Source organism: Rhipicephalus microplus, chromosome 3 (assembly GCF_043290135.1).
Source record: "Rhipicephalus microplus isolate Deutch F79 chromosome 3, USDA_Rmic, whole genome shotgun sequence".
Classification (NCBI taxonomy): Eukaryota; Metazoa; Arthropoda; class Arachnida; order Ixodida; family Ixodidae; genus Rhipicephalus; species Rhipicephalus microplus.
This window is the reverse complement of record NC_134702.1, coordinates 146,171,427-146,186,452: the sequence shown is the minus strand read 5'-3', so window position 1 is coordinate 146,186,452 and position 15,026 is coordinate 146,171,427. Positions and strand designations below refer to the sequence as shown.

Sequence of the window (15,026 nt, the reverse complement as noted above, 5' to 3'; positions counted from 1 at the left end):
CTGAGCCAATTATCGGCAGATAAAATGCGTTGACTACAGTTTACTGTCAATATCTACGCTATTCTTTACGGAATAGGTGTACGACGCCCATGCAAGGTTAACATTACCTGCGAGTAAAGCGCATTCTGTCTTTCATAGGAATGCCTGCCCTGGACTACTCTCTTCCCGCTTTCGCGCTAAATGACGCCTTTGCTGTGTTGTTAGTACGTGGTTAGCTTGTATTTTGTCTGCTACGCACTGCTGAAACGGGAATGAACTACTTATTGATATCTTTGTCATCTGCATACCAAAAAAAAAAGATCGTAGAATACCCGCAAATGTGTGCGATTATTTCAGTACCATTGTTCGCACCTTATACGCATATGATTTCCTTTTCCTCTCATTCTGTTCACCAACAATTGTGGGACAGCCGATAAGTGTAGTCACGAAAGCTTAGTGGCTGACGGCACTTTGCGCTACACTGCGTTTACCACGTGTAGGCGCATGTTCTTGCACCAGTAAAAATCTCATATAAGAGTTCAGCAGAAAGCTTTCTTCGATAAAATATGTGCATGACGGTGCTACAACAAAGGTCTGGTTAATGGGACCAGCATGTGTGTTTTTTTTTCAGACAAAAATATACCACCGCTTTCTGTCAGTCACTAACAATGCCACACAAACGCTGAAAACAATGTCAAAAAAGATGAAATTTTCAATGAAGGTATACGACATTATTAACAAGGCATGCCATCTGAATTACTTTTGACGTATGGGCTCTTTAAAACGTTCCTAAATCTAAGCACACTGTTGCGCGCGGTAACTCTGTTTCAAATACAGTTTAAGTGCCGTTGTGTCACAGTTTATGCGATAGTAACATTCATATGAAGTGGTACAACGGCCAGACAAACACAACTAAGGCTCCTCGCATGATTGATAAAGTATAGTGCCGTAGTTGTACATCTACCAACAGCACGCAAATGCATAGCGCAGTGCCTGTGTGTGTGTGTGTGTGTGTGTGTGTGTGTGTGTGTGTGTGTGTGTGTGTGTGTGTGTGTGTGTGCGTGTGCGTGTGCGTGTGCGTGTGTGTGTGCGTGTGCGTGTGCGTGTGCGTGTGTGTGTGTGTGTGTGTGTGTGTGTGTGTGTGTGTTCACAACCGAATCGCCATAAAATGCTGCACTCGCCCAGCATTTAATAGTCCTCACGTTTGGGAGGATGCGAAGAGCATTTTGCGATGTGCTTGAAGCAGAATGCGAGAATAAACAGCACTCTGGAAAGTTGCACTCGCCGATCTTAGTTATGCATTAGCAGCCAAGCAAGACCAAATCCTTTTGTACGTCATGTCGGCATGCGTAGAAACAGTTACGCTCGCGCTTACATGACCTGACAAACCACACGTTGAGAACGTGCACGACGCACGCGCACATAGAAACAAAACGAGATGGGGCTAGCAGACGACGCGCGGAGCAATCCACACTTCGCCACTTCCGCAAGTTGACGGCAGGCGGTGACTCTGCTTGATTTCGCGGTCAATACCGTAAGTGTGGTGACCGGAGGGGCACAGATTACTAACACCGTCTCTGTAAGTCTGTACAGGTGCCCTCGGTCGTGGACGCTGAAGATACCGGCATCGCTTTGTCCATGACGAGCGCCTCCACCCAAACGATATTCATTGACTTCAAGAGAGCTATAATCAAACCCTCGAAGGGGATCATCAGCAACCGAGCAGACAGGATTTAAAAAGAAACTGTCAGCCTTACAAGACAATAGTATTAGTATTCCCCTGTCCACTCGTAGGTTCCTTTGCCCACTGGGGGAACCCTGGGAACGTGGAGGCGCACGACGTAGCCCGAGGTCCAACAAACCGGGGGGCGCTTTTGTCGGACCCAGTTTTCCGTGGTGAGGCACGGACTTCTTTTAAATAAATCACAAACTCAACAGAAGGGATCGCCGCGTCTACCTCATCTCCCGATGAAGACCTTTACGGATGCGCACGCCACAATAGTCCGCCGCATTCAAGTTTACTTTTTGCTTCGTCCTCACTGGCTGGCGCTTATCGCATGTGGATCGGTGAACCCCACCTGCCAAAACTGCAGTGCGGAAGCATTGGTTGCACAAAATCACGTACTGTGGGGCTGTAATGGCTTTCCTTCCCCCAAACTGCTCCTGCCAGCTCGCTCATGGTTAGAAGAGGGCGAGCTTATTAAAACTCCCAATAAAGTGAAACAGCACGCTATTACTACGTGGGTCGAAATAATCGGTGCCTGCGTGAAGCTACCTTGAGGACCATGCCTTCTCTGTGATAAAGGTGGTTCCTCCTCCTGCTTCCTCACGTTTTTTGACCTTGACTATATTGTCACGCTTTTATAGACAACGTTCCGTGGTTCGGACTGTATCGTGAAATAGCCGAGAAAGGGCTGACACTGACCTTCGTTGTCTTCTTCCAGCCATGGCTTTCGCACAAAAAGACCATGCGGCGTTATTCCCCTTTTTGAAAGCATGCATGGATTTGAAGCTTGTGCACAAAAAAAAATATTTATGCATACGCACGTATATGCAGAGAACAAGACAGAGTGCTAACGCCCTTTGGCCAAATAACAAGGACACACCAACAGTTGTACCAAGCGCATAAAAAAGTCTGAATTGAATTCTCATGCGAGAACAAGGAGTGCAATAAAACAAAGAAGACCACGCGGCATTGCAAAAGCGGGGCACATTACGGGCTTGGGGCGCTTGTATACTGTCGTTGCTTCGCCTAACGCGCTAAACTAAGTATAAAAATACAGAAAAAAGGAAGCTAGTGAAAAATGAAAAGAGGGCAAGAAAGAGAAACAAGAAAAATGAAAACAAAAATAAAGACAAATGAAGACGTAAAAAATACAGAAAAACTGCAAAAAAGAACGATAAAGTATGAGAATATGAGAGAAAGAGGAAACGTAAAATAAAGAAAAGCTGCCCAGCTCTGATTTCATCGGGCCCTCTTCTTGTGCGAAGCACGTAAATTTTTAATGCTGTGTATTCTCAGCAATCTGCAAGCACTTTTAGCGTTTAGCGTTATATATATATATATATATATATATATATATATATATATATATATATATATATATATATATATATATATATATATATATATATATATATATATATATATACCTAGTCACCAACGCCTTTGAGTTCTCGTGGTTGCCTCCTTAATTATGGGGAGACCAATATTTTGTAGAGGAGGGTAAGATGGTTTGACGCATATGACTGTCTTTGTATTACTAACGTGAAAATCTCTCCCCAGACTTTCACAAACCCTTTCATGTGTACACGCGTGACACATAACCGTATGTAATGGGCAACGAGCCCACGAAATGTCGGTATGCGCAACAGGGGGCCAAGTTTGCGGTGTCAGCATGCAGCCACGAAATTATCTGTTCTTGCATGTTCTGCAGATTCTGTATTTCTGCATCAAGCTTTCATCGGACTGTTGGTTATTGGAGAGCCTGCTGCTATAGTGGTATTGCCAACCTACACCAGTGAGTGCAGTGCTGAATTCCACTGCAAGGTGAATCATCACGGATTTGGTGGCCAGCTCAAGTTTCGGTTTCCGGTGCCTTGAACTATACAGCCAAATCGGCAGTGAGAGTCAAGGCCTCGAGATACGTACCCAGCGTTTTCAGCGGCATTAGGCTAGGCTGCACCACCAGCACGCGGCCATGAAATAATCTGCTCCTGCACGTGCTGCAGCTTACTAAAAACAATTCTACTGGAAATGCGCCATGAGTTTTATGTGCCTGGGGTTGCCTTACTCAAGAGCCTTTTGTGATGGAGTGGCGGAGTGCTTTGATGCTGTGTGTATTTTGGTATTGCTGCTAAATGGGGATAATTAATCAAATGTGGGCACTATTTATTCTGTTTTGAAAGAGCTACTAAGAGGCTAAAAATATTCACAGTATCGCCAAAAGTGCGAAGCAATGAATGCGATAGCAACATAATCCAATGTTTTACGAAGTAAAGCCAGCATTTACAGGAGCAATAATATTGTAGTGAACATTCGATTGCTAAGTGACCAAGCGTCCTGCGGCATGGCCACACAACAAGGCTCGTGGGTAGTGACGGCGTTGATGAGAAGCGCCTCCCGTAGGCAGCGCATGCTCGTTTTAAAGGCTATACGTCCGTGTTGCCACTGGTGGCAGTTTAAAAGGGGAGGTTTTGGAAGTATGCGGGATGATTTGGCAGTGAAGAGTTCAGCCCAGCAAATGTGTGTGAGTGTGGCGAGATTGAAACTAAAGATAGGGTGAAACCCACACTTTTCAACGACTCCTACACAAGGCATTGTCACAAATAAAAAGGAACACTGCTGGCTTATCAGTAAGACAGAGCTTTCATTCAATGCCTTAAGTAGGTTTTTACAGAGCATTGATGAACGTATATCAACTGGCCTAGATGTTATATCCCAAGGAGTGTTAATACATTGCTCTGAGGCAGTGCCTCGCCAACTGTATGTTATATAAAAAACTACTCGATGAAAGGAAGCTTCCTGACGACTGGAAAGTAGCTGATGTTGTGCCCGTTTTAGATGCGGAAGCATCTTATACTCGCGCCTTGTAGTGCGCCGTCCGCGCCGTCCGCACCGCTTCTCGAACATTCGGCAGCTGACGCGCGCGCATGCGCCGTCGCGCCGTCGCCCACCATCTGTGCCGCGCGCGCTTCTCCTTCGAGAACAATCGACAGCTGACAGCGCATGCGCCGTCGCGCTGTATATATACTCAAGGTCGGCGCTCGCTCGCTCAGTTGCCGCTCGTCCGTTGGTTTGTACGGCGCGTCGACGTCCGAAGTCGCCGTGAAATGAATGCCAACGAATCCACAAACAGAATGATCGACGTCCCTTCGACCAGCGCCGGCCAAACTGTTGGCGGAACCGCTTCCGCATCCTCCTCAGTGTTCCCCCGAGGGAAGCTGCGGGCAATTTTTTTAAAAGTGGCTTTAAATCAGATGTATCAGTTACAAGCCTCTCCCTCTGATTCCGATTCAATGTACACTACTTGATAATGTTCTTTTTTTTCTGCAATAATGAATAAACTGATTTGAATTTATTTTTTTATTCCTAAACAACACGTTTAGACGGGGCTTTTCACGTGCAACCCAGCTGATTGAAATGTATTATAATATAGGACAGATGTGTTCTTTAATTTTGGTCTTCACAAAGGCCTTCGATACAGCATCACACTCCGTTCTAAAAAAACTGCATAATTTGAACATTGGTCAAACCATTTGCTGGTGGAAAATGAACTATTTAACTTCATAAAAACAGAAGGTTGTTCTTGGTCGATCAAGTTTCCGTTTAGTTTTGGTGGCATCAGCGGTTCTCCAAGGTTCTGTACAGGGTCCGCTTTTCTTATTTGTGTTAATAATGTTATTCCAGATACAATTTCGTATCGAATTAAACTGTTTGCTGGCGACTGTGTTTTGTATACTGAACCGACTGACCAAATGAATTTTGCCCTGCTTCAGGATTACCTTGGTGCGATGGAGGTATGGCATAAAAAAAAACATGGTACTGAACACTAATACGTGCTTTCAAGTCCGTTTCACTGGAAGAACCCTTAGGTTTATAAATCAATACATCTTTACCAATTAGGCAGTTAGTGAAAAAAACCAAATACGGGTATTTGCGTGTCACGTTTTTTTTTTGAAAATGGGGGATGGTTTTCACTTATTGGCAGGGTTCTCGGCAGAGCCGAAAAAGCCCTTGGCTTTTTATAAAGAAATCTTAGGCATGTAACCAAAGATGTTGTTAAAGGGGAACTCCGAGGTATTTTCAACCGAACTAAAATATTGTTGTTTTCTAATAGTTCTGACAGTCCTGAAAAAGCTAGGGTGGTTCATTTTACCCCGGCACTCGTCAATATTTTTAATTAAGGAAAAAACGACGACTGAGAACAGAAACCGAAATAGGGAGTGTTTCAGTCGTCTATGGTGGGTAACCGATGCCATCACGAGATTCGCTATAGGCTGCCACGGCTGGCCAGAGAGTAAACATAGTTCACGTGCCTCGATCTTCTGATACGCGAGAAGCAAGTTCGCCATATCATCCGACGAGGAATCAAGCTGTGCCGCTCATCGGAACTGACTAGTGATAAGTTCAGCGGTCATTGCAGCTACTATCTAAACGCGGCAACATTGTTTTTTAAAGATGTGATTGATATCTGGGGTTTAACGTCCCAAAACCACCATATGATTATGAGAGATGCCGTAGTGGGGGGTTCCGGAAATTTCGACTACCTGGGATTCTATAACGTGCACCCAAATCTGAGCACACGGACCTACATTTCCGCCTCCATCGGAAATGTAGCCGCCGTAGCCGGGATTCGAGCCCGCGACTTGCGGGTCAGCAGCCGAGTACCTTAGCCACTAGACCACCGCGGCGGGGCTTCTTAGGGGCGAAGCTCCTTATAGCGGCACCCGTTCGTCGCCCGTAATATGTAACAAGTATGACATTTTGACCTCCAAGGAGATGCCGGTGAGAAATTTATTCTGTGTGTTGTTGAACAATAAAAATAGTGCTCAATGTACATGTCAATGGCTGCTAATGGGGAATGAGAGACAGGAGCATTCGGCTTTTAGTTAACGCGCAGGCTGCGATCACCATTAGCAGCCATTGGCATATACATTGAGCACTATCTGACACGAAAGGGTTGCTACGTCATACTTGCTGGGCGTAACCTCCTTGGTTTTCGAAAGGTTTAGCGAGCGTTGAGCCGCAGTGCCATGAATACAGTGAACTAGTATATACCATGAACTCGATTGATTGATTGATATGTGGGGTTTAACGTCCCAAAACCACTATATGATTATGAGAGACGCCATAGTGGAGGGCTCCGGAAATTTAGACCACCTGGGGTTCTTTAACGTGCACCCAAATCTGAGCACACGGGCCTACAACATTTCCGCCTCCATCGGAAATGCAGCCGCCGCAGCCGGGATCCGAACCCGTGCCCTGCGGGTCAGCAGCCGAGTACCTTAGCCACTAGACCACCGCGGCGGGGCACCATGAACTCGAGGTGATTAAAGGTGGGAAGTGGACCCGAAGCGCAAGCCGTAAGAAAGTGTGCGTGTGCCACCTCTCGTTTAGTCCTTGAAATGTCCGCTGGATGGCGGTGCTTCTATAAGGGGAATATATGATGAAAAGATGCGAGATGGTGGTACTTGGGGTGTTGAATAGATGGACGAACGGACACATAGACAGATGCATGGATGGACGCATGAACGGACGCAGGGGCGGCTGCATGGACGAACGCAGGGATGGACGCACGAACAGACGCACACACGGACGGGCTGACGGACGCATGGACGGTCACACTGACGAACGCAAGGACGGACGGAAGCAAGAACGAATGAACGGACGAATTCTTTGCCCCACTCTCCATCATTCACTCCGTGGATATGCTGCCATTTTTTTCAAGACAAATGTCTTTCTTGGGAAACCTTCGACGCAAAAAAATTGATCTGTTTGTCTGTACAGTCCACCCTTAACGGCACCCTAAAAGGCGCCGGAGGGACCGGCCGATATCCCAAACGGCCAACCCCATCCGCAACACTAACCAATATTTCTCAAGGTTCAGCGTTCACACTTGTAAGATTGTCAATTAAAAAGCAATTATTGCGCATGTCTGGGGCACCATAACAACACGTAATTATTTTGTATTCATATCTTTTACTGGACAAGGCAAACATAATCAATTCTGAGGACCGTGGCGTTTATCACGCTGCACTGACCATGCAACACTTTCACGAAAGAAAAGTGTTTCCAACGCTTTGCTAAGACGACACGGGGGTGACACCTACCCGTCGCCTTACATTCTACACCATATGACCTCCGAGACGGGATACACGCTTCGTTTTCCAAGATAACTGCCAGATGGCACTCACATCTCACGTGTGACGTGATTTGATGCGTTCAAAGTGTGGCAGCTTGGGCTAGTTAGTATGAGATGACGATGGTTAGCGCGGGAAAACAAAACAACGACACAGACACAAGAAGGACACGAAGGACCCGAGCGCTAACTTCCAACTTCCAGTTGGAAGTTAGCGCTTGTGTTTTTCGTGTCTTTCTTGTGTCTGTGTCGTCGTTCTGTTCTCGCGCTATAACTATGGTCTTGATGCGTTCGTTCGCCTGCGCTGCACACTCGAGGGACTCTCGCCTCCAGAATACCATTCACCGATTTTTTTAGGGGTGAAGCTCCTTATGGCGTACCTTGTGCGTCCTTCGTATTACGTAACCACCAGTGGCACATACCCAAAATAGCAGTCCTTACGATTTTGACCTCCAAGGTGGTTCCGGTGATATATTTCTTTTGTGCGTTGTTGAACAATATAAGATAGTGCTCAATGCACATGTTAATGGCTGCTAAGGGGGAATGAGAGACAGGCCTTCAGGTAACGCGCACGCTGCGATCCCCATTAGCAGCTATTGGCTTGTACATTGAGCACGATCTGACAAGAAAGGGTTGCTACGTTATACTCGCTGGGTGTAACCTCCTTGGTTTTGGAAAGGTTTAGCGAGCGTTAGGCCGCATAGCCATGAAACAGTGAACTAGTATAAACCATGAACTCGAGGTGGTTAAAGGTGGGAAGTAAACCCGAAGCGCAAGCCGGAAGAAAATGTGCATGTGCCACCTCCCCTTTAGTCCTTAAAATGTCCGCTGAATGGCGGTGCTTCTATACGGAGGATATACGAGGAAAAGATGCGAGCTGGTGGTACTTGGAGTGCTGAATGGATGGACGAATGGGCACACAGACAGATGCATGGATGGACGCATGAACGGACGCAGGCGCGGATGCATGGACGAACGCAGGGACGGACGCACGAACAGACGCACGCACGGACGGGTGGATGGACGCATGGACGATTACACAGACGTGCGCAGGAACGGACGGAAGCAAGAAGGAATGAACGGACAAATGCTTCGCCCCACTGCCCATCATTCACTCCGTGGATATGCTGCCATTTTTGCGCAGAACATCAAATCAACGTCTTGTTCACTCTCTCCAGTCACAAGACTATATATCGTCTTTAGATGACATTCGTGGTGCAACATGCCGATACGGCGCCAACTTTTTTGTTTCGAGCATCCGGCGCCTGAAGCATCTGACATGCCCCGATTCTATTTCTTCTTTGCTCAATGTTGTGAGATGCGACGTCAACGAATACTAAAACACTGTATGGAGCTGACAAACTGTGCTCACATTGTCGTCAACTCGTAGAAGAAATTGTGCGCTGCATCCGTCTGCTAGGAAACGTAGGTTTTTTGAAAAAACGTTGGCCCTGACGCCACATACACAGGGCAGCCCGCGTTCGCAAGTGTGATTCCAGAATCAGCTGTCAATTTTAAAATTTATTTTCTAAAAAACTAAATGACTTATGGTTGTCTAATTTGGCACATATCACCAAGGTACCAACGCGGAAATATGTTCGAAGTTTTATTGAAATTGGTGAATATCGAAAAAACGCCGGAGTTCCCTTTTGAGCAGGCCGCATATTAGGCCTACAATAGACCAATACTGGAATATGCCTGTTCTGTGTGGGATCCATTTCATGAACTACAAACTCAAGCACTTCAGCGCATTCACTCGATCGCAGCAGTATTTATTAGTTTAAATATGACCAAACCAAAATCTCTGGTTGTATGAAGAGAGAGCTTAATTGGTATTGCTCGCAAGATCGGTGACTATTCTAAGACAAACTATTTTATTCATTTCATATAGGAAAAATGTTTTATTCCTTGAGAATATTTGAAATTAGCGCATTATCAGTCCTCTCCTCATGGCCGCAAATTGAAAGTGTGGCCATACAACCTCAGAACTGATCTCCTTAAGCATTCTTTTTTTACGCAAGTAATCTCAGAAGGGAATAATTTAACATCTTATTTATTTGGTCGCAAGGCTGCTGATTTATTCTTTGAATTAATGTGCCCCCCCCACCAATGCCAACCATGGCACTAGAGGTAAAGTTCCATATAAAATAGTGTATATCTCCATCTATTGACGGTGAGCACAAACATTCGTAATTAAAACGCGAAGGCGCTGAGAAAAAAACTGCCATCGGCAGCGTTGACCCGATAAACGCACACGATAAATATCAGACTCCTGGCACTAACCAAACGAAAGCACTCTAAGTGACCGTGAAATATTTTACCAGAGAATCCAACCAGGCCTCGAAACTGCTTTGGAAAAAAGACCCCATGTAGGCATAATTGTGATAAATTGTCAATTGCATTTGCAGGGCTGGCTATTTATATTTATAAACAACTCATGTTACTGACATTGCGCAGATGTCACACGGATTTAAGGCCCACTTTATGCTTATTCGCTTCAGCGCTTATTCTTATACGCTCGTACCACCTATTTATCGAAGAACACGTCTCGAAAAGCACAAGGCCGTGGCTGCAGCAGTATGGGAAGTTATGTTGATTAGAAAAACATGTTATCAAGGTTAGTACAAGGAACGAGGAGCGAATGGGAGTGAGCTTGATACCGCAGCGACCAGTATATCAGCAAAAATATGGTAGCGCGCTATATTGCCGCATATACTCCAACATCGCAATGGTGGCTCACTGACCTGCAAGAACCACCGCGGCGACTCAATGGTCCACCTCATGAGGAAAACGAAGAGCAAGCTTTGTGCCAGGGAGAGGACGGCGAGCCACTGCCAAGGCAACGCGCTCGGAAACATGTTGGCGACCAATCGGCCGAGCAGGTAGCAGCAGTGCTCGATGCCGGCCACGATGCCACGGTCTTCGTCGGGAGCCACCTCGGACAGGTAGACGTATCCGGTCAGGCTACCCACGGCTCCGAACACGCCCGCCACGGCCTGGAATACGCAGATCAGGAATGCCGTCGGCACGTGCGGTAGCGTTGTGCACAGCACCGTCGCCAGTGTTCCTGCGTAAGAGAGGCTCATCGTTGAAAAGATTTTCTGAAGAATGGCTCCTCCTTGAGTCGGAATTTATTTGCACTGCATACCAGCCAACGAGTTCAAGTGAACTATATTTTGTGGGCGTCCTGTGACATACGAAATTCTGAAGAAGAAAACCCTGATGAACGATAAACCCTAGGACGATAAATACATCAGAAAGTGTGTCCGTTAGTGAGCATAGGTTTAATGTAAAGAATAGTTGAACTAAATGAGACGTTGGATGTGATGGAATCGCATGCATCGCCAAGTCGCCATCAGGTCTGCGAAGTATAGAACGGCTGCGTTAGGTGAACGCATTGAAGATGGTAGAACTCAATCTGCGTGCCATTCTGCTTTTTCAGGTCATGCTGCAAGGGGGCGTGAATGTCACACAGGCGAGTTCATTGTACCTACAAATTTATTTTAACGTAGATATTAACGTTCATTGTGATTGATTGATAGTTGATTGATTGATTGATTGATTGATTGATTGAAACTCTATTATGATCTTGTGAACACGCAGGAGAGACTTCACGCCACCTGGCTAATCCCCTATAGGGACCGTCAAGCCGAGCTTGGCGGACTGTTTACAGGTATTCTAGACGGCCAGGGTTTGATCGTTAAGTTCGGGACTGCGTACGAGCACTGCCCACCTGTCCTCGCTGAAGGTGGAGCCCATGGCTTCACATTCCCACAACACGTGGTTGAATGTTGCTAATAGCCCACAGGCAGGGCAATCCACACTTGGATACCATTCAGGGTACATGGCATAAAAACCACAGGGTTAGCATACGCCCTGGCTTTAAATAGTTTGAGGGTAACCGCATGTCTGCGCCCTGCACAAGGCAGGGTGTGGGAGGGGGAATACCCGTCTTGACCGATAGAAGTGTTTAGCTGTTTCGCTAAACGTGAGTAAGGGTTCTCCGCAAGGCACAAAGAGTACGGGGGCGGCGCGGTCAGTGAGCCCTCGCACATCCTCATATGCGCCCTCGTTGGGGTTAGAGGTGGTGCCCTCAATGGACCCCAGTTTAGCGGAAAACCAAATGAGAGAATGGGGCGGGATATTTTTGACACTTTAGAGAATGCGCAAGGCCAGAGGGGCTGCCATACTCGTTTCGTAGGCCTTGATATCCACATTGAACTTGTATATTAACTCTCTGCGAGTATTTAGCATAGCAAGCGCGATTGCAACCTGTTCTGCTATCCCTGGCTTTGATGTTCGTACCATGGCGGAGCAAGTGAGCCTGAAATTCGAGTCGACGATAGAAACAGCGACTGTCTCTTGTTGGACATATGGCACAGCCTCCACAAAGCTTGCATCAATGGGGTTGCTACGTACGTGCTCGAGCAGAGCTCTATGTTAGAACAATTCTGCTACTTGAGGGGGGCCCGAAGCAAGCAGTTTCTTTGAACTCTCTAAACAACGAACGCGCTTTTTATTTAAAGTTCTCACGAGGTGGTTTATTGCCATTCCCCGTGCGTAAGCAAAACACGTACTTTGCAAAATGCCCTGTGAAGTGCGGCACAGAGCGGCGGAAGCGTTTGCGTGTCCATGCGCACATGCAAATGTGGTGAGGGCACTTTTAAAGGAGTGAGTGTGGTTCCACGTGCATCAGTGTTTGACAGAAGACATACGCTCCAGTTATGAGATCAATAAATTGGTTCGTATCACTCATTGCACGTATCTTTACGTCACGAAGAGGTGCCACACGTCATCCCTCACGAAGAAAACATAACCGCGCAACTTTTATTACTGTTTGGCCTCTTCATATTATTATAACGCTCACTCTAAACACAAAAATGTCAGTAGCATTAGGCTTCACCGACACAAACGCTGAATGATTCCCGTGCGTTTGAGAAAGTGTGCGTGCGCAAAGCACATTCATGAAACTTTGAATCTTGGGCTGGTTTGAACATGCAGTCGTCACTGTTATGGAGATAGTGTTTCAGCTCTTTCAGCAAGCCTCTTTTGCAGCGACCCCAGAGTTCAGGTTTGACAAAGCAATTTGCAATAGAGATCATGATATGACTTACGTCAGAGTTAACTTCACAGCTAACACAGTTAACTCCAACATCTAGCATCATTGCAATCCAGTTATCATTCAGGCAGTCATCAACTCAAGCTATGCGAATAGGACAAAAAAGAAACAAGTAAGTTTTTGCCACGGTATATTATACTCCCGCAAATGAAAGTGTTGTTTCCGTTTAGCATTGACATAAATTGTGGATAAGAGCGCGACGTGCACAGCCCATCAAAATCAAAGAGGGATTCCAAAGATGCGTAGTACCCGCCGCAGTCGTGCATAGTGGTTTCAGCACTCGACTGCTTGCTCAAAGGTCACAAAGTTGACTCTCGAACACGCTGGCCATATTTCCGTGTAGGAGAATCGCTACATGTTCGTGGACTTGTAAGTCAATGCACGTTAAGAACTTCAGGTAATTTATATTTTTGTAGCCCTCCAGGCATTCATAATCGTAGTGTAGGTTCGGTAGATAAGGCCATAACAATTGTTTTTGTTAAGATTCTCGACCCCAATAGACATTCCTGCACAGCTACAGTTTACGTTATCAAAATACAAGGCAGAATAAACCGTGCACGAAAGACTGAACAAGTGCTTGCACAGATATGTGAGTGAGGCGTACCGAAGACTACACCGACGCCGTAGAGGTAGAGTGCCGTGACTCGACCGGTCGCCTGCATGAGCACACTGCCGACCACATATCCCATGATGTGACCAACTTCCTTGACGTCGTCGACGGCTATGGCGACGTCTCGACCATAACGCGGGTCCTCCGCCAGTTTTTTGCGCAGTACGATGTCGACACTCACGCTGAAGCCCTGGCAGAAGATTCCCAGCCATGCTACGCGCCTCGAATAAAGAAAAATTGGAATGAAAATAAGTAAAAGCATAATCCTATAGAGCACCGTCGTAGGTCCACAGATGATTATTATTGTAGGCAGACAATCAAAGCTTATTTTCCCTTGTTCTAGCCTGCCAATAGGTAGTATTTTGTTTATTTTCCTGGACCTCGTTAGTCAGCGTAAAACAAAGAAAAACGTGATGTTGCAATGAGCCCTTGATTGAGTGTCAATATAATTAAGAATGACAGAGAATTTCTGAGCAAAATCTAATGAGATATGAACATAAAAGCGCTGCTTTCGCTAGCTTGTTGTCACGAAGGGATGTTGCAAAATATTATTCGCGAGTTGCATTGAAGGTCAGCCCATAGAGTGGACAAGGGTGTGATTTTTTTGTAGATGCTGCGTCGATGACGGCGTGTTCCGCAGGTGAGCAGCCTTATGTAGCGCGCTGACTGTTCTTGTCAGACTGTTCCTGTCAGGTTGAAAGTGCTCAGCATTTTCCTCGGCAAGGCATGCTGGTGTGGTGTTAGCAGTGCACCCCCGCACGTGTTTGTACGAGGCTGTAATCTTACTTCACATGTCAATGATGACCAAGTTGGCTTTCTTATCGTGGAGTCCCATTACAACAGCCTATTCATTCCTGTACTGCATTCTCCTACGGGTGCTGCTTGCAGCGCGTTCGAGTTGCTTGGCTTTCGGTATGCCAATACCATTATGTAAAGCGGCCTTTCATACCGGTACAGGTTCGACTGAAAGACTAATGTTAACATAGCATTCTTTAAACTACTGGTTTTATTTGCGGCTAGTTATTGACCCTTCAAATTATGTGAATTTATTAGTCAGGCATTGGGTCATTCTGAGCCTCAACGTCGACATCAATCATCGAGCCAAACTTTCGTGAAAGAAATGACTACCTCATTTACTTCCTAATAAAAGAAGAGCCATACCTCTCAGGGTTAATTTTACAGTTATTTAAGAGAAAATGGCCTTGCACCCAGTGAGCTAAGCAAAATGCCATATGTTAGATTTCATTCAATAAACTTAATGAAGGGTAATCAGCATCCTTAGTACCCTCGGTAACGTCACTTTCTTTGCGCAAGTGTTTATCTCTTTAGCTGGGCGATGCACTGAATTCGACCGCCACACAATGGACTGCCATACCAAGCAAGGCCAGCAGCTAACTCGTTTATCGAGCGACGTACTTAACAGAAGAAAACGCTGGTGTTTTCTTTATGTTGTAGC

General features: G+C 46.1%; 1 protein-coding gene across 1 annotated transcript in view; it reads right to left on the bottom strand.

The window, feature by feature from the left end:
* The window catches only part of LOC142802996 (solute carrier family 2, facilitated glucose transporter member 8-like), a 32,176-nt gene that overhangs the window by 16,853 nt on the left and 297 nt on the right, over positions 1-15,026 (bottom strand). Inside the window, exons 2-3 of the mRNA XM_075888088.1 lie at positions 13,565-13,791; positions 10,586-10,908 (exon numbers count right to left, since the gene is read on the bottom strand). Coding sequence (XP_075744203.1) covers positions 10,586-10,908; positions 13,565-13,791 — 550 coding nt within the window. The remainder of the gene's footprint in view (positions 1-10,585; positions 10,909-13,564; positions 13,792-15,026) is intronic.